The sequence below is a fragment of the Cherax quadricarinatus genome, chromosome 34 (assembly GCF_038502225.1).
Source record: "Cherax quadricarinatus isolate ZL_2023a chromosome 34, ASM3850222v1, whole genome shotgun sequence".
In the NCBI taxonomy this organism is placed as follows: Eukaryota; Metazoa; Arthropoda; class Malacostraca; order Decapoda; family Parastacidae; genus Cherax; species Cherax quadricarinatus.
The window spans coordinates 35,012,164-35,031,435 of NC_091325.1; the positions used below are offsets into that span (position 1 = coordinate 35,012,164).

The 19,272-nt window shown below is 39.3% G+C and overlaps 1 protein-coding gene across 1 annotated transcript in view; it reads right to left on the minus strand.

Annotated features, from left to right (window-relative positions):
- LOC128693667 (uncharacterized) overlaps positions 1-19,272 on the minus strand; it is a 120,895-nt gene that overhangs the window by 68,832 nt on the left and 32,791 nt on the right. The window contains exons 8-10 of the mRNA XM_070091268.1: positions 16,353-16,538; positions 15,646-15,857; positions 3,567-3,710 (exon numbers count right to left, since the gene is read on the minus strand). Of these exons, the coding sequence (XP_069947369.1) occupies positions 3,567-3,710; positions 15,646-15,857; positions 16,353-16,538 (542 nt within the window). The remainder of the gene's footprint in view (positions 1-3,566; positions 3,711-15,645; positions 15,858-16,352; positions 16,539-19,272) is intronic.

Here is a 19,272-nt window from a genome sequence, read left to right on the forward strand (position 1 = left end):
GTTTGTACAACCCACAACTTGAGATATATAAGGCATTGCTATCATGTTTCAAGGGCGAGGATTCAGTTATGTTTGTTTCCCATAGCGGAACTGTTGGGTACAATGATCCCAATGGGTGATTGCTAGAACTGACAAGGTTGAAGGCAGCATTCGACTCCTGGTCCGTCCAGACTGAGTACTGATGTTGGGTTTATATGGTTTGCAGTGGTTTACCAATTTCTGCACTGTATGAAAGAAGGCAAAGTCTGCATGAAACCTCTCGAACACCGCCAACCCTACGAGATGGTGTGTTCTTAATCTCTGTTTCACTGTGCCATTGTTTTTAAAGATAATATTTATATGAATTATTTTCAGTGTCTCATGCAAGTTGACCAAATTTCATTGTCAGGTAAGACCAGTACATTTTTTCATGGAAGGTATTTCTTTAGGTTCAGTCCTGTAGATAGTCTTCCTAGCTGATGTGACAAAAAACGCGATTTCTAATAAGCTTAGAGATCTCCAGTGAATACTAGAAATGACTGCCCTACTAGCATCCAGCCTGTTACTGGGTTTTCGTAACAAGTAGTCAGTATCCTTGTCCAATTATCCATTAGAATTCAATAAGAATTATTAGTGCTTCAGGATTACAACTGGTAGGCTACTAACTAATGAAATTAAAATTTAATAAGTTTATTAATAAACAAAATTGTCTAGGAGTATATTATCAAATTAAAATAAATTAATCAATTTAAACAAATTAATAATAATCACTTCTCTCGAGTACAGTAGTATTGTGCTGAAGGCACATATCACATTTATACATCTTAAGTACCGTCTGGTATATTAACATTTAATAATACAATATACAAATAAGTTTGTGTGTACGTGTATAAGTGCTCTAAGTAGTTCGCTATGTCTCACTACTCGACTAGACTTAAACCAGTGACTGACAAAGTCCTCACATCGACTAACTTCTTGACCACCTGGCAATCAGAACAAGGAGATAATATAACGACACTAAGTAGGGACCATCAGCAGATCCTCCACAAAAGTCACAAAACTCCCATACTACTGAATCTAAGTTCAGCATAAGAAAATCCCCGACTGTGACAGTACACAGATACCAGTACAAATTAGGTCAGAAGCTACAGCTCAGGACTTGAGTTGCTCAGAGTGTCTATGAGACACACAACCTCAGTACAACGTCGAAAATCACTAAGTCTAGACAATGTTCTGTGAACAGTTCTACAGAACAAACAACAAGAAAGCGACAGAGACGATCCTCCAACAAGGGCCAATAAGGGAGAGTTAAGCATGTCTTGTCAGGAATACGTCCAACCACCAAGAGAGTCTAGCCCAGACTGACTACTTCAGGCGAGGTGTGAACCCCCCCCTCGATCACGTGATTGCTTATTGGACAGTTGCTGCCCAGCAACACCGAGAAGCCGGCAGAGTAACGAGCCATGAGCGATAATTACAGTAGTTAGACAATCAAGACTTGAACTATGAGCACATAATAATAATATATGAATGTTACATCCTACCTAACAATATAACTAAGTCAAATAATAATATAAAGCAATATAGTTACGATTTAGCTATTATCGCAAATATAAGCAATATAAAATTATATGAAAAGGTAATATACATTATATACATTGTGACACATTCAGGAGTTGCAACAGCTGACCATTGGGCCTTCTCAACAAAATCCCTGGGATACCTAAGTTTTGTAGTTATATTATATTTCTTGTTAATTTCATCTTCTAATGACTCTGGGCAGTAGATAATCAAGGCTCTCAGGAATATTGTAAGGAAAACACTTCTTTTAATTTTATACTTGTGACTGGAATAATAGTGAATGTATGATGACACACTGGTTGACTTCCTGTAAACTGTGAATTTGAATCTTCCGTCAACACTATGGATTAAAACATCTAGGAAAGGTAGATTGTTGTCTATTTCATGTTCTGTTGTGAACTTAATGGAAAATACTAAACCACTGAGTCTAGGTAAGAGCTCATCAATATTGTGATCTGTAGGCCAAAGACAAAGAACATCATCCAAGTATGAGTGGCTTTGATGATGGTCTTGGGAGTGGAAGGTGAAACTTTTAGGGACTTGGAAGATGTGTAGGTCTTGATCAGAGGACGTAGAGCATAGGTATCTTGATCCAAGGAGTTGAAGCAGTTGTGGTTTTGGAAGGTAGGGAATTGGATAGTGATTAGTCTTGATCTGAGGAAATGGGGCTGGATTAACCTTGGCCCAGGAGCTGGAGCAGTGGTGATGGGATACAGGTGGAGGATGGACTTCGTGGTAGGGAAGGGGATTATGCTCAGTCTTGATTCGAGGAAGCAGAGGAGGGGATGGTAGGTTCGGGAGGGCAGGTTGGGATGAGGATACATGGGCAGTGAAGGTTATGGAGCTAGGCAAGAAGCTCTGCTTATTCTTCTAAATACAACGATTCCAAGATTTTTTTTTACAGTCTCAATAAAATTTCAATTTCACAGCATAACAGCCGAAACTAAGTTGGCAGTCTTCTTATGGAACGCATCAGTGTTAATATTTTTAAGCTGGTGAGACGAGGCGACCTTTAGTACCAATATTTATTAAATATAATTGGCAAATTGTGACTATGCCAAAATTACTTTCTGGAAAAAAAAACCTCCAGGACTGAAAATTTGATGCCGATCAGAAGAGGAATTCTCCAGTTATCAAATCAATTTAAAGAATTCGAAATTTCATCAGTTAATTTATTACAATAACAAATTTTGCCTTAAGTTTTATCATCCATTAAATACTGACGCCACTCAAATGACAAAATCTCAAATATTGTTAATGAGATGAAATGAAATCAAAATTTAACATTATGTTACACATAAAACTGACAGAGGTGCATCTACACGCTTGAATTTCTCTCTTCGGCGTCGATGTTTAAGACTACATCGCAGAGCTTTGAAAGTTACTGAGGCATTCCAGGATGCTGGGAACCTCTATAAGTTTAGTCATAAGGAACCTGTAGATGTCAAATGTTTCTAGTATCTTGCTCTAGATTCTGCATACTAACGTTGAAGAACTCAAGCTGGTCGAATGAGAGCTTTTCGTGTGATGAGTTAAAAATGAAAAGTTACAGGAAGATATAAGAGAAGAAGGGGAAAAAATGTTCTGGAAATCCTTTCAAGGATGGTCATGGAGGATGTCTTATAACATAAAACGTTTTTAGTCATTTGTACTTTTCTAAGCTGAAAGCAAATTGGGAAGAGTTAACAATATTATGTTAATTATTAGTGAAAATAAGTGTGCTGCAAGGAATGATAACTTGAGAGCTACAGCGATCCAACTTTTAATCATATTCACTAAAACACTAATATTAGTGACCACTAAGACAACATTTACTTAACAGTGTTGACTACTAAGGCAGCCATTGTTCCACGGTATTGACTTCTAAGACAGCCATTATTTAACAATGCTGACCACTCAGACGACCACTGTTCAGTAGAGTCCCTATTTAGTTATCCACTATTGAATTGGTATAAACTAAGACATCCACTATTCATCAGTGTTACACATTTAAGGTACCAACTTACTTGTGTCCCATCTCATGAGCCACAACGTACACAGCGACAAAGGAACGACCTTCATTCATGGTGCATGAGATGGAAGGACGACACATTCCACCGACCCAGGCCAAGCCAATCACTGAAGGATCTCCCGATGATGTGAGATCCAATCTGCGGTGTCCCATCACACCCATAAATATTAAAGAACACTGTTAATACCTGACTATATGTTTGCTATATACATACATACATACATACACACACTCTCATATATATATATATATATATATATATATATATATATATATATATATATATATATATATATATATATATATATATATATATATGTCGTGCCGAATATGTAAAACTGGTCAATTAGCAAGAACTCATTTAAAATTAAGTCCTTTCTAAAATTTTCTCTTATACGTTTAAAGATATATATTTTTCATTAATGTTAATGTAAAATTTTTTAATTTTGCAACAAAAGAATCTTAGAAAACTTACCTAACCTTATTATAACAAGAGCAATTTATTTTAGCCTAACCCAGCTAAATATATTTTAGATTTGTTTACAATAATTTAATAATAATCAAACAGTGAAATATATTTTTTTCGTTAGGTTCAGAATGTTTTTGGCCAAATTATTGCATACACAAATTTTCACTTGTCCTATATGGCAAGATGAACGTTGTTATTTAAGCCAAGATCGCAAATTCTGCCTATTCGGCACGACATACATATATATATATATGTGTATATATATATATATATATATATATATGAGAGTATATATATATATATATATATATATATATAAATATATATGGAAGTACCACCTCTATAGCTGGAATGGGGACCCTCATCCTCAGAGAAGACAATAAACGTACCTCAGGGAAAACTCAAGGTTCTCCCCAGAGCTGTTTAAATGTTTTCTTCTCCTGCCACCCCCTATATATTTTATATTCTATGTGAACATTTATTAATAAACAGAATACATTTACAGAAAAAAACAAACATGAATATAATGGTACAATGTATCAAAGATCATGAATTTCCTCCAGCTCCTCAAAGGCTGGATGTGAGCCAAGTATGCAGCAAGCATTTCCCCTCTGGATGGCTATGCTGAGGCGCTGGAACATGAAAGCGGCTGCCCTTGGGTCCCTGGTGGTGTCGATGAGTCTGGAACCCAATTCTTTAAGGAAACGCATGACATTTTTTCCCCATGATCCCAAGGTCTCTGATCCCACTGGGACAAACTGATACTGTTGGCTTGTGTCCCTATACTTTCTGATCTTGTACTCCTCCCTATGGTCAGCAGCTCCTCCCTGTTGCCCCACACTGTGATGGATATAGGTGTTAGCCAGTGTGGACACACAGGTATAGTCCCATGCTAATAGCTTGCCATTCTTCCAAGGATAGATGGTGATTCCATCGGGGTGGTTTGCTGAGTTGTGGGTATTGTTGGCTGCTAATGATCGGGGCTCCCTCTCGGCTGGGCATCCAGCTGTAGCAAGGGTTCTCTTAATGATGTCGTTGACCTCATTGTGTCTTGCATGCCAGCCCTTGGTTTTGGAACAGTTATGACCATGTAGACTTGTGCTTCGCTGCAAATACACGTATATTCTGTGTGAATTGGAGCAGCAAGGCGCAGAGCCACTGCAATACGGATATGGGAACTGTTTGGAGGAAGTCCCCGGAGTGATGTGCACTCACAACCTGGAGACGGGCAATCTCCCTATCTGATGTTGCAGCCCTGAGCATGTTGGCAAGCACCTTTTCAGCGATCGGGCCATCCCAGCTTGACTGTTTGTGAGCCAGTGCTGCACTAGGGTTTGGTGTTGGAGCAGCAAGAGTCTCCCATTCGGTGATGGCACTGGTATAGCTAGGGTCTTCTATTCCTGCTGAGTTGCTGAGGGTATCAGGAAGAATTTGTCTTATCAACTCGTTTTGTGGAAAATTGCATTTATCTGAATGTAACTAATTATGTACATAACAGTAAATGATAACAAAGATAATTATTATTTATCAATGTTACATAGACAAGTAGGAATTTGGGACACCTAGGTCGCAAAAAATGTACCCCTTCGATACCTACCACTGTCATATCCACAAGTTGCTCTGGACCTATTAATTAAATGAAATATACATACACCAGGAATACTGGTAAATATATAAATTTGTGGACTGTATATTAAAAATAATAAATGGTTATATATATACACAATTACATAACAGAAGGAAAATATATCTTAATGTCACTCACCAATTTGACTGGAGATTAATGTGTATCATACTCAGAAAACCTCACTCTAACTAAATCTATGAAAATAATGCTGGCCAGAATTACACACAAATCTAGAGAGCTTATCTGAAGTTCCTGGAGCTGTCTTGTCCAGTCGTCTGATATCTCAAGTTATGCAGGAATGCACATCCACCAATTTCGTCTCTTATTTGACAGGTGTCAACACAATTTTAACCTCTAGAGCACGAAAAATTCTTCCCATTCACCAACGTTTGTACAAAATTCAAAACGAAGATGGCGAGTCTCGTGTGCACCGACGCAGGCTTTCCGTTTTCTATGACATAAATATTATTAAATACAGTATGGCAATCTATTTACATATAAATACTGAATTTCTGGAAAATATATAGTGTATTTTCCACACGTTTGATGCTATGGAAGAGGATAGGAAAGCTGGTAGAGCAATCTGGGAGGATCTGCGTACTCCTAGCCCTCCAAGCCTGACCGGAAATGAGGCTTGCAACCACTGTCCATCTTCAAGGGAAAGATTCAATGCACTCTCTAGCATGGTCTTAAGGAAAGAGTCATATTCCTTGAGTTTTGGACTGCTGAAGGCTGGGGAGCATCTCAGAAAGTAGGTAAGTTTTGGGATTGACAGGCACCTGGTGAGTAGGTAGAAGGCATCATGTGTGTCATTGTCTTTCATGTTGCTTTCCATCTTCCGGAGGTCTGAGACTTTTTTTTCTAGGATCAGATCGATGGCACTGGACCCAAGAGGAGCACCGAGGAGAGTGTTGTTGGCTGGATCAATGGCTCATGCTCCTGGTAAAACAGCGCTAATATTCTGGATCATTTGTTGATTGGTAGAACTATTTTACATTTGGTGGGGTTTAAAGAAAGGCCCAGGCTTTCTCCCATGTCTTTAATTTTACTGATGTCCTATAGGAGAGATTCTGTTGTGCCTGATAGGGTACCATAGTCCAGGAACCAGATATTGAGCTCGCTGGAGAGTGCTTCTGTGACTTCCTTGATGATCAAACAAAATAGAAAGGGGGCGAGAGGGTCTCCCTGTTGCATGCCTTCACCTGAGTCAATTTCATGGTCCCCAAACAATAGTTTGGAAGTCACACTATAACACGATTCTATGAAGGGATAAAGGGAAGGGAAGTTTCTATAAACTGCTTGGAGAGCAGCATCCCTTCTGACTGAGTTGAAAGCATTGGCAAAGTCCAATTTGACCATGGCTTTTTCATCGAACATGTTTTTGATATATACTCGTGCTGCGTGGGCAGCTGCTTCACAGCCCTGTAAAATGCCGAAACCGAGCTGAGTTGGTTTCAGCATTGCAGCAGCCTTTTGACTCACCCTTCTTACTGCAGCCTTGGCGACTAGGCGCTGAAGGGTGTTACCCACTGCAATGGGCCTGATTCCGCCATCCTTTTTCCGGAGGGCACACAATGAGGCACCAAAGAAAAGGGGTCTGATGGCCTCTGGGACACTGCCAGCCAGGCACAGGTTGGAAAATTTGGTGAGTTCAGACAGCAGCCTCTCTGAAACCTCACCAAGTGCTGGATTGAGTATTTGTTTTTAAGTGTTGAGGCCTTAAACCGGTGAAACCTCCTGCTGAACCCTGTGGAAATGACATAGCAGCTTTATACACATCAGCATCCTGTAAGGTTAGATGTTCTTCACCTGCTGCAATGTCAGGGAGGTCAGTGTTGGTACTGGGAGCCCTTGGTGGATGTTTGTCCTTCAGAGCTTGTGCCGTGCTTGCGTCCTTGGGAGCGATGGTATCTTCACTGGTTATAAGCCTCAGAGCTCCAATAGTGTTACCCTCTTCTATTTTTTTGCTAATTTGGGCTCTGATTTTTGAGGCGTCTGGTGTCCTGTTGTTGGCATTTGCCTGGCGGGTGTTTGTCGCCCTATGGGGGGAGACGGACGAGGTTGTCATCCCTTGGGAATGCATTTATTGCCTTAATAACATGTGTTACTAATGACTTGTCCCTCCTTGGTGGGACAACCAAACAGGCATTGCCAAAAAGCAGCAAGTTGTGCCAGGATCTGTTTTTTGAACAAGCATCGTTGACTTTCTTAAGAAGGTCAGTGAATTTGCTAGCAGCTTGAGGGCGAGCTACTTTGGGGATGTGTGTCAGAGTCCTGGTGGATGTTAATATGATTGCAGATTTGAGGTCCTCTGTAGAGGTGAAGTCAAGGTAGCTGTCAGCCCTGTCTTCTGGGGGAGGCTGTTGGTTGTTCTCATTTGGAGCTCTGCTGGAGCCTAGACATCCATTGTGTGACGGATGTTGCCAGTTGTGGGATTGAGTGCACATTCCCTGTGGCACAACCGGCAGATGCCTCGTGCACGACTGCTTTGACTCTGTCGTGAAGATTCCTGGGAACCCGCAGCTACTTGTGACATTGCTGATATCGTGGGGGTGGGAGAGCGCCAGCTGTGGGGTGACGGGGGAAGGACAGCAGGGATGCATGGGGGATGAGGGTGGTGGAGTAGGGAGCGGCGGAATTTGTAATTGGTGGGGCACTAAACAGCAACACCCTTGGTCAGGAAGTCAGTGGTCCTAGGCTGGGATGAGGGGAGGAGATCATGGATGGAGGGGGGAGGGAGTGGCCCTGTGTGATCGCTCAAGATGCTAATTGTTATACACTATATATATATATATATATATATATATATATATATATATATATATATATATATATATATATATATATATATATATATATATATATATACACCTATGTTGTTTTACTTTATATCGTATTTTTGTGAATGTTTTGTCAATGTATTTTGTCTTTAAATAAAATATATATAAAATATAGGGGGTGGTAGGAGAAAATTCTCAAACAGCCTCAGGGAGAGAACCTCGAGTTTTCCCTGAAGCAAGTTTATTCTTTTCTCTGAGGATGAGGGTCCCTATAACAGTTCTAGAGGTGGTACCTCCCTATATTAATATAAATATATATATATATATATATATATATATATATATATATATATATATATATATATATATATATTATCTGTCTCAGTGCTGGAGGCAACGATGTTGGCAGACGTAGGAGTGAGGACCTGATTAGCAGGTATAGGTCAGCAATAGAAATAATTAGAAGTAAGGGTGGGAACCCTCTCATATGTGGTATTTTGCCAAGGAGGGGAGTTGGAAATGAATGGTTGTCCAGGGCAATTGGTGTCAATTGCTGGCTGGACAAATACTGTAAGGAAAATGCAGTAACATTCATTGACAACTGGGACCTCTTCTATGGCAGAAATGACATGTATGCTAGGGATGGGGTTCACTTATCTAGGTGTGGGGTGGGAGCACTGGCAACTGCAGTGGAGGGAGCAGTTAGGACTTTAAACTAGGAATAGTTAGTGGTATGGGTTTTGGCAGGAAAACAGTGAAGTCCCAGTGTAGTAATATTACGAGTTCTAGGGGAACTAGTAATAATAAGAAAGAGATAGATATTGAAAAGCCAGGGACCTTGGGCGGTAAGGACAGTAATAGGTTTAGTAGAAAAATTGAAATGAGCAGGAAGGGTAAAGAGAAAGGAGAGTCTTTCAATATTTATTAAGCTAATTGCCGTAGTGCTAGGAATAAGATGGACGAGTTGAGATTAGTTGCTAGTGTAGGTAACATTGATGTATTTGCCTTAACTGAGACGTGGTTTAATTCAAAAAGTCGGGACATGCCTGCGGAATGTCATATTCAGGGTTTTAAATTGTTCCAAGAAGATAGAAGTATTGGGAGGAAGGGGGGTGGCATTGTATGTCAGAGATCGCTTGAACTGTTGCACAAAAACGGGTATTAAGTCTGAAGTAACACATACAGAGTCTGTTTGGATAGAATTTTCAGAGGGGCATGAAAAACTGATTTTAGGAGTGATATACCGTCCCCCAAACTTAGATAGGGACCAAGGGAAAATACTATGGGAGGAAATTGTTAAGGCCACAAGGCACGATAATGTAGTAATTCTAGGAGACTTTAACTTTAGTCATGTTGATTGGAATTTCTTGACTGGGAATTTAGAATCATACGACTTCTTAGAAGTATTTCAGGATTGTTTTTTGAAGCAGTTTGTGACAGAACCTACAAGGGGAAATAACCTGCTTGACTTAGTTATGGCAAACAATGAATCCCTAGTTAATAATTTAGAAATTTCAGAGGAACTGGGTGCTAGCGACCACAAATCAATTACATTTAGCATTGAATGGAAGTACGATAGTAGCGATAACTCAGTAACAGTCCCAGATTTTCGCTTAGCAGATTACGATGGGCTTAGAGAACACTTATCATCTGTTGACTGGGGTAACGAAGAGAGCTATCAATATGACAGTTTTCTGAACACTATACATGCTGCTCAAAGAGCGTTTATCCCATATAAAGAAATTAGATCAAATAGAAATGACCCAAAATGGATGAATAATAGGCTCAAATATCTACTAGGGCATAAGAAAGGAATTTATAGGCGTATCAAAAGAGGTGAGGGTCATCTTATGAATCAGTATATTGACATTAAGAGGGACATTAAAAAGGGGATAAGAAAAGCTAATTGGGACTATGAAATTAAAGTTGCTAGGGATTCTAAAACTAACCCAAAAAGTTTTTTCCAGGTCTATAGAACAAAAGTTAGAGATAAGATAGGTCCCCTTAAAAATAACTATGGGCACCTTACTGACAAAGAGAATGAAATGTGCTTGATTTTAAATAATTATTTTCTCTCAGTTTTTACACAGGAAGACACTAACAGTATTCCAGTAATTAATTTTTACAGTGGGCTAGAAGAAGATAAATTATGTAACATCACAATCACTAGTGAGATGGTTGTGAAGCAGATAGACAGACTGAAGCAAAATAAGTCGCCGGGTCCTGATGAGGTTTTTTCAAGGGTTCTTAAGGAATGCAAAATGGAACTCTGTGAACCACTAACTAATATTTTTAATTTATCTCTTCAAACAGGTGCAGTGTCTGATATGTGGAAGATGGCTAATGTAATTCCTATTTTTAAAACAGGGGACAAGTCGTTACCGTCAAATTACTGCCCAATAAGCCTGACCTCAATTGTAGGCAAATTACTAGAGTCAATTATAGCTGAGATTATAAGAAGCCATCTCGATAAGCATAGCTTGATTAATGATACTCAGCATGGATTCACAAGAGGCTGGTCTTGTCTAACTAATTTATTAACTTTCTTCAGTAAAGCTTTTGAGGCTGTTGACCACAATAAAGAATTTGATATTATTTACTTAGATTTTAGTAAGGCTTTTGATAGATTTCCGCACCATAGACTGTTAAAGAAAGTGGCAGCTCATGGCATTGGGAGAAAAGTGCTCTCGTGGATCGAGTCATGGCTCACTGACAGGAAGCAGAGAGTGTCCATAAATGGGGTTAAATCCGAGTGGGGATCTGTAACAAGTGGCGTTCCACAGGGATCAGTCTTGGGCCCGTTGTTGTTTATAATATATATCAATGATCTTGATGAGGGAATTACTAGTGATATGAGCAAATTCGCCGATGACACAAAGATAGGTAGGATAATTGATTCAAACGTAGATGTTATGGAACTTCAGGAGGATTTAAACAAACTCTATTCTTGGTCAGAAATGTGGCAGATGCAGTTCAATGTAGATAAATGCAAGGTTCTGAAGCTTGGGAGTGCCCATAACCCTAGTACTTATAAGTTAAATGATGTAGAACTTAGCCATACAGATTGCGAGAAGGACTTCGGGGTTATGGTAAGCAGCAACCTTAAACCAAGACAGCAATGCCTAAGCGTACGTAATAAGGCAAATAGATTACTGGGATTTATATCAAGAAGTGTAAGCAACAGAAGTCCAGAGGTCATACTGCAGCTTTATACATCATTAGTAAGGCCTCACCTAGATTATGCAGCTCAGTTCTGGTCTCCGTATTACAAAATGGACATAAATTCGTTAGAAAACATTCAGGTAGGATGACTAAATTAATACATAGCATTAGAAATCTTCCTTATGAAGAAAGATTGAAGACTCTTAAGTTACATTCACTTGTTAGACGAAGAATGAGGGGAGACCTGATCGAAGTGTATAAGTGGAAGATAGGTATTAATAAAGGGGATATTAATAAGGTCTTGAGGATGTCTCTCCAAGAGAGAACCCGCAGTAATGGATTTAAATTAGCTAAGTTTAGATTTACAAAGGACGTAGGAAAGTATTGGTTTGGAAATAGGGTAGTTGATGAGTGGAACAGTCTACCTAGTTGGGTTATTGAGGCTGGGACTTTGGGTAGTTTTAAATTTAGGTGGGATAAGTACATGAGTGGGAGGGGTTGGATTTGAGTGGGACTTTCACATCAGAGCTTATTTCTTGGGTGGCATTGAAAATTGGGTTGGGCAAATGTTTTGTTAGTGGGATGAATTGTAAAGGACCTGCCTAGTATGGGCCAACAGGCCTTCTGCAGTGTTCCTCCTTTCTTATGTTCTTATATTATATATATATATATATATATATATATATATATATATATATATATATATATATATATATATATATATATATATATATATATATATATATATATATATATATATATATTATTATCACACTGGCCGATTCCCATGAAGGCACGTTGGCCCGAAAAAGAAAAACTTTCACCATCATTCACTCCATCACTGTCTTGCCAGAAGGGTGCTTTACACTACAGTTTTTAAACTGCAACATTAACACCCCTCCTTCAGAGTGCAGGCACTGTACTTCCCATCTCCAGGACTCAAGTCCGGCCTGCCGGTTTCCCTGAACCCCTTCATAAATGTTACTTTGCTCACACTCCAACAGCACGTCAAGTATTAAAAACCATTCGTCTCCATTCACTCCTATCAAACACGCTCACGCACGCCTGCTGGAAGTCCAAGCCCCTCGCACACAAAACCTCCTTTACCCCCTCCCTCCAACCTTTCCTAGGCCGACCCCTACCCCGCCTTCCTTCCACTACAGACTGATACACTCTTGAAGTCATTCTGTTAAGCTCCATTCTCTCTACATGTCCGAACCACCTCAACAACCCTTCCTCAGCCCTCTGGACAACAGTTTGGTAATCCTGCACCTCCTCCTAACTTCCAAACTACGAATTCTCTGCATTATATTCACACCACACATTGCTCTCAGACATGACATCTCCACTGCCTCCAGCCTTCTCCTCGCTGCAACATTCATCACCCATGCTTCACACCCACATAAGAGCGTTGGTAAAACTATACTCTCATACATTCCCCTCTTTGCCTCCAAGGACAAAGTTCTTTGTCTCCACAGACTCCTAAGTGCACCACTCACCCTTTTCCCCTCATCAATTCTATGATTCACCTCATCCTTCATAGACCCATCCGCTGACACGTCCACTCCCAAATATCTGAATACATTCACCTCCTCCATACTCTCTCCCTCCAATCTGATATCCAATCTTTCATCACCTAATATTTTTGTTATCCTCATAACCTTACTCTTTCCTGTATTCACTTTTAATTTTCTTCTTTTGCACACCCTACCAAATTCATCCACCAATCTCTGCAACTTCTCTTCAGAATCTCCCAAGAGCACAGTGTCATCAGCAAAGAGCAACTGTGACAACTCCCACTTTATGTGTGATTCTTTATCTTTTAACTCCACGCCTCTTGTCAAGACCCTCGCACTTACTTCTCTTACAACCCCATCTATAAATATATTAAACAACCACGGTGACATCACACATCCTTGTCTAAGGCCTACTTTTACTGGGAAATAATTTCCCTCTTTCCTATGTACTCTAACTTGAGCCTCACTATCCTCGTAAAAACTCTTCACTGCTTTCAGTAACCTACCTCCTACACCATACACCTGCAACATCTGCCACATTGCCCCCCTATCCACCCTGTCATACGCCTTTTCCAAATCCATAAATGCCACAAAGACCTCTTTAGCCTTATCTAAATACTGTTCAATTATATGTTTCACTGTAAACACCTGGTCCACACACCCCCTACCTTTCCTAAAGCCTCCTTGTTCATCTGCTATCTTATTCTCCGTCTTACTCTTAAATCTTTCAATAATAACTCTACCATACACTTTACCAGGTACACTCAACAGACTTATCCCCCTATAATTTTTGCACTCTCTTTTGTCCCCTTTGTCTTTATACAAAGGAACTATGCATGCTCTCTGCCAATCCCTAGGTACCTTATCCACTTCCATACATTTATTAAATAATTGCACCAACCACTCCAAAACAATATCCCCACCTGCTTTTAACATTTCTATCTTTATCCCATCAATCCCGGCTGCCTTACCCCCTTTCATTTTACCTACTGCCTCACGAACTTCCCCCACACTCACAACTGGCTCTTCCTCACTCCTACAAGATGTTATTCCTCCTTGCCCTATACACGAAATCACAGCTTCCCTATCTTCATCAACATTTAACAATTCCTCAAAATATTCCCTCCATCTTCCCAATACCTCTAACTCTCCATTTAATAACTCTCCTCTCCTATTTTTAACTGACAAATCCATTTGTTCTATAGGCTTCCTTAACTTGTTAATCTCACTCCAAAACTTTTTCTTATTTTCAACAAAATTTGTTGATAACATCTCACCCACTCTCTCATTTGCTCTCTTTTTACATTGCTTCACCACTCTCTTAACCTCTCTCTTTTTCTCCATATACTCTTCCCTCCTTGCATCACTTCTACTTTGTAAAAACTTCTCATATGCTAACTTTTTCTCCCTTACTACTCTCTTTACATCATCATTCCACCAATCGCTCCTCTTCCCTCCCGCACCCACTTTCCTGTAACCACCAACTTCTGCTGAACACTCTAACACTTCATTTTTAAACCTACCCCATACCTCTTCGACCCCATTGCCTATGCTCTCATTAACCCATCTATCCTCCAATAGCTGTTTATATCTTTCCCTAACTGCCTCCTCTTTTAGTTTATAAACCTTCACCTCTCTCTTCCCTGATGCTTCTATTCTCCTTGTATCCCATCTACCTCTTACTCTCAGTGTAGCTACAACTAGAAAGTGATCTGATATATCTGTGGCCCCTGTATAAACATGTACATCCTGAAGTCTACTCAACAGTCTTTTATCTACCAATACATAATCCAACAAACTACTGTCATTTCGCCCTACATCATATCTTGTATACTTATTTATCCTCTTTTTCTTAAAATATGTATTACCTATAACTAAACCCCTTTCTATACAAAGTTCAATAAAAGGGCTCCCATTATCATTTACACCTGGCACCCCAAACTTACCTACCACACCCTCTCTAAAAGTTTTTCCTACTTTAGCATTCAGGTCCCCTACCACGATTACTCTCTCACTTGGTTCAAAGGCTCCTATACATTCACTTAACATCTCCCAAAATCTCTCTCTCTCCTCTGCATTCCTCTCTTCTCCAGGTGCATACACGCTTATTATGACCCACTTCTCGCATCCAACCTTTACTTTAATCCACATAATTCTTGCATCTACACATTTATATTCTCTTTTCTCCTTCCATAACTGATCATGATCATTCAACATTACTGCTACCCCTTCCTTTGCTCTAACTCTCTCAGATACTCCAGATTTAATCCCATTTATATATATATATATATATATATATATATATATATATATATATATATATATATATATATATATATATATATATATATATATATATATATATATATATTTATATTTATATATATATTTAAATTTATTTGCCTTAGGCTTTATTTCAGATGTGTTCACTTCCTTATAAATATATCCAAAGTAAATGCCGCATGTAAACCAAAAGCAAGAAGAACATTATATAAAGTGATGTAATGTTTTGTCCTGACCCTGACAACATGAGTGCGTGGTCCCAGTGGTTTGGATCACTATCACTGGCAGGGTTTAGTGATTGCTGCCAGGAACAGAAGGACGTGAGATAGCCACCAATATCCCCTCCACTGGTGTTCGGACCATCATTTGTTGTTTGGATGTCCAGACGCACAATAACAATGTCAATAACATAGCCTTGCAGCTCTTCCTGATGGTAGATACCCTGAACCTGATGTGGATGAGGAAGGAATAATGATATTTACTAAACAAAGCAGACAGACACAGATACAAGACACAAATAGTTTGCTTGTGACATCATAACATAAGGGGTTATACAAATGTCTTGTACCGGGAATATTATTATTGTATTCATAAGGAACCTATTTAATCTGTGTAGGGGACACATAGCGCCTAAGATGGGTACCTGACAATGAAAGGTAATCAGATTTGAACCAAAGAAAGGGAGGGTAGCTCTAGTTTATTAATCAAATTCGGTCATAAGAATCAAGGCACCCTACTCTAAGGTTTTTCCTGGCAAAGAATAGGAGAAAACCCGAGTACCATGTATGTACTTGCCCGGGTATCTGGAGAGAGGAAGACTAGACATTATATGTCTTTAGCATGAAATAGGGTCTGCTATAATTTTTAGAGCGGTGAAAGCTTACATGTTGTATTTTAAGTGCCTAACTTATACTAATATTTCATCTTGATAAATTATACTTACAGCATCGACGATTGTGAGAATGTAGTTTATCAGTGAAGATTTGTCAGAACTACCCACTCTCAGTGGGAAGCTTTGGTAGAGAGCTACATCTCCAAACACTGCCAGTTCCAAGGTCTTCCTAACCACCACTGTCACTGGAGAGGTCCCCACTTTGTGCTCTTGGATGTCACTGTGGATGACTGGTTTCTATACCAGGAAGGAATGTTACATCATCTGTTAATAATCGCCTAACAATTAATTATATAAAACACCGGCAATACTTTCCAACAAACAGTGAAGTACTTCCACTTTCATTCATTCTGTCTGGCTAGAAGAGTACCGATATCACAGTTCAAACGACCCTTCAAACCATAACATTCCACCCCATCTTCAACATGCAGTTACTGTACCGCACATCTCCAGGACTCAAGTCCGGCTAACCGGTTTCTATGAATCCCTTCATAAATGTTGCCCTGCTCACACTCCAACAGCACACCAAATTACAAAAACCAATTGTCTCTACTCATTTTGTCTAAAACGCTCGCAAAAACCTGTTGGATGTCCAGGTGGTTAGCACTCAAAACTTCTCTCCTACAACTACTGTTACTCCTCCTTCTCTCCGTCTCTGATTTATACCTCTTTCTAATCATTTTTTTTTCTCCATCCATTCTACTTCCCTCTTTTCTTTCCGTAATTGATCATTTAATTTTACCTTCACTTTCTTTCTTACCTCCGAATCTCTTAAATCAGCTGACGTGATCATATATTACAATTCCCTCAAAAATTCGACTATCCTCATTTACCTTGGTTTTACATCCACTTCTGCTAACATTCAGCTTATTTTCATGCCTATTAATCGACATCTTTTTACATCACACCTGTACTTCACACAAGCACATTCAGACAATTAAAGTATAAAATTTCCTAGTTTGCCTTTTAAGTAATTTACTCAGAAGAAGGGGTTACTAGCCCCTTTGTTCCCGGCCGTTTAATTGCTTTTTATGACTTTCATTTGACGGAAGAATAATTTTCACCCACTTTCCATTGAAGATGAAACGAAACATTGTAAGAACAAGAACAATTAAGAGATTAGAAGAAAACTCAGATGAATGTTTACACACATGTATATGTACATGTGCTGCAGCAGATGTAGTATCAACTTAGTGTACATAAGTAGAGGCAGCAAGATGTACGTGTCATCTTACGTGTTTGTAAGACTGAGGAACACCAGCAGTGATCCGCCTCACCAACACCACTGAGAGAAACCTTGGAATGTCGATGCTGGGTGGATTTATTTTTCACAATGTCTGTTATTTATATAATAGAAACAATGAACTTTTTCTGTCCGTGATTTAAATAATAGATAGAATTAACTTCATCACTTTACCCTCACCTCAGCTTCCACTTATACTTGACCTCACCAGACTTGTTCTCGAAATGACTCTGTGACCTCATGGTGCTCCTTTGCCTGATAGGGTCGTGTATTTACCTGGGAGAAACGTGATATTAAAAGGATCCTCTGCTTCCAGTGTCTTTATTCCCAATTGTCGGTTTATGTCCCATTATTTACCTTTAGAATGGCACTCAGGTTCCTCAATAAAAGTAGCCTTCAGGACCTTATACACAAAGTTTTCCAGACCCATCACAGACTATTCATTACCAACGTGGTGCACCAGGAAGAAAACATCTCCAGAGAGTTGCTGCACTGTACTCCCGGAGCTGGTAGGAATGACCTATGAAGAATGAATAAAGTTACTAAACCGTAGCATAGGTCACCAACAGGAAGCAGAGATTGTGCAGAAATGGTCTGGAACGATATGAGGCACAAGTCTGAGCACGGAGTCATAATACTGTCGAAGGTGAGGTGGAAGATCTCGGAGACGTTATAGGGAACGGGATTCACTAGTGGAAATAAGAAGGAAGGTCCATCTGAAATCCAACCCTTCTCACTTATAGGCTTCTTCAGTCAAATACAGAGAGAATAATAGTAATAAATTAAAGATGATATAATCAGATTCCAGATGGACCTGCCTTCTTACTCCCACTAGAGGATCACGTCCCTTTCAACGTCTTCGAGATCTTCCACCTCACTTTCAACAATATTTAAGACTCTGTTCTCATGCTTCAGCTTCATATCGTTCCAAGCTGAGAGGCTGATTGTATCATCTTTAATTCATTTATACTGCTCCCTATGTTTCTAACTGAGGAAGTCTACAGTGTAAGCGAAACGTTTTATCAATAAAGATACCCAACTGTTGCACATGTGTCTTAATCGCCAACTTGTCTGTATTTTATGCCATATTTCTATCTACGTGGAACAACTTAAAACCCTGAATGTGACTTCCAAAATGCGCGTCCCGGATTTTCATATTAAACCACGTCTAATGGATTCGGATTGAATGAGTTTAGATTTAGAAAGAAAGTATTTGTTTTGAAAGTGAGTAGACGATGAGTGGAACATTCTGCCTAGTAGGGTTATTGAAGCTAAAACTTTGTGTATCTTCAAATTTACGTTAGAGGGGATGGATTTAAATTGGACTTGCATGTGAGTAATAGGATTATGAAGGCTTATTGCTTAGGTAGCACTGAAAATTGGCTGGGCAAATATTTTTGCTTATGGGTTTGGGTTTGAGAAGGATTTGCCTAGTATGGGCCAGTAGACCTCCTGCAGTGTTCCTCCTCTCACATGGTCTTATGTTCTTATCACATTACTGGAAAAACTTTCAACAATTAAATTTTTCTTATTACAAAATTTTTGAAAAGTAAAATTTAATTTTCACTTGATGATCTCCTGCGCAGAAAAATTGACGATTCACTTGATCTTCCTATTCCAGCCAGCGATTTCATCGACCTCGTTGAACTATGTGTCGGCTTTACGTGTTTCTCTTTCGAAAATCACCTCTTTCAACAAACTTTTGGTCTATCCATAGGCTCGCCACTC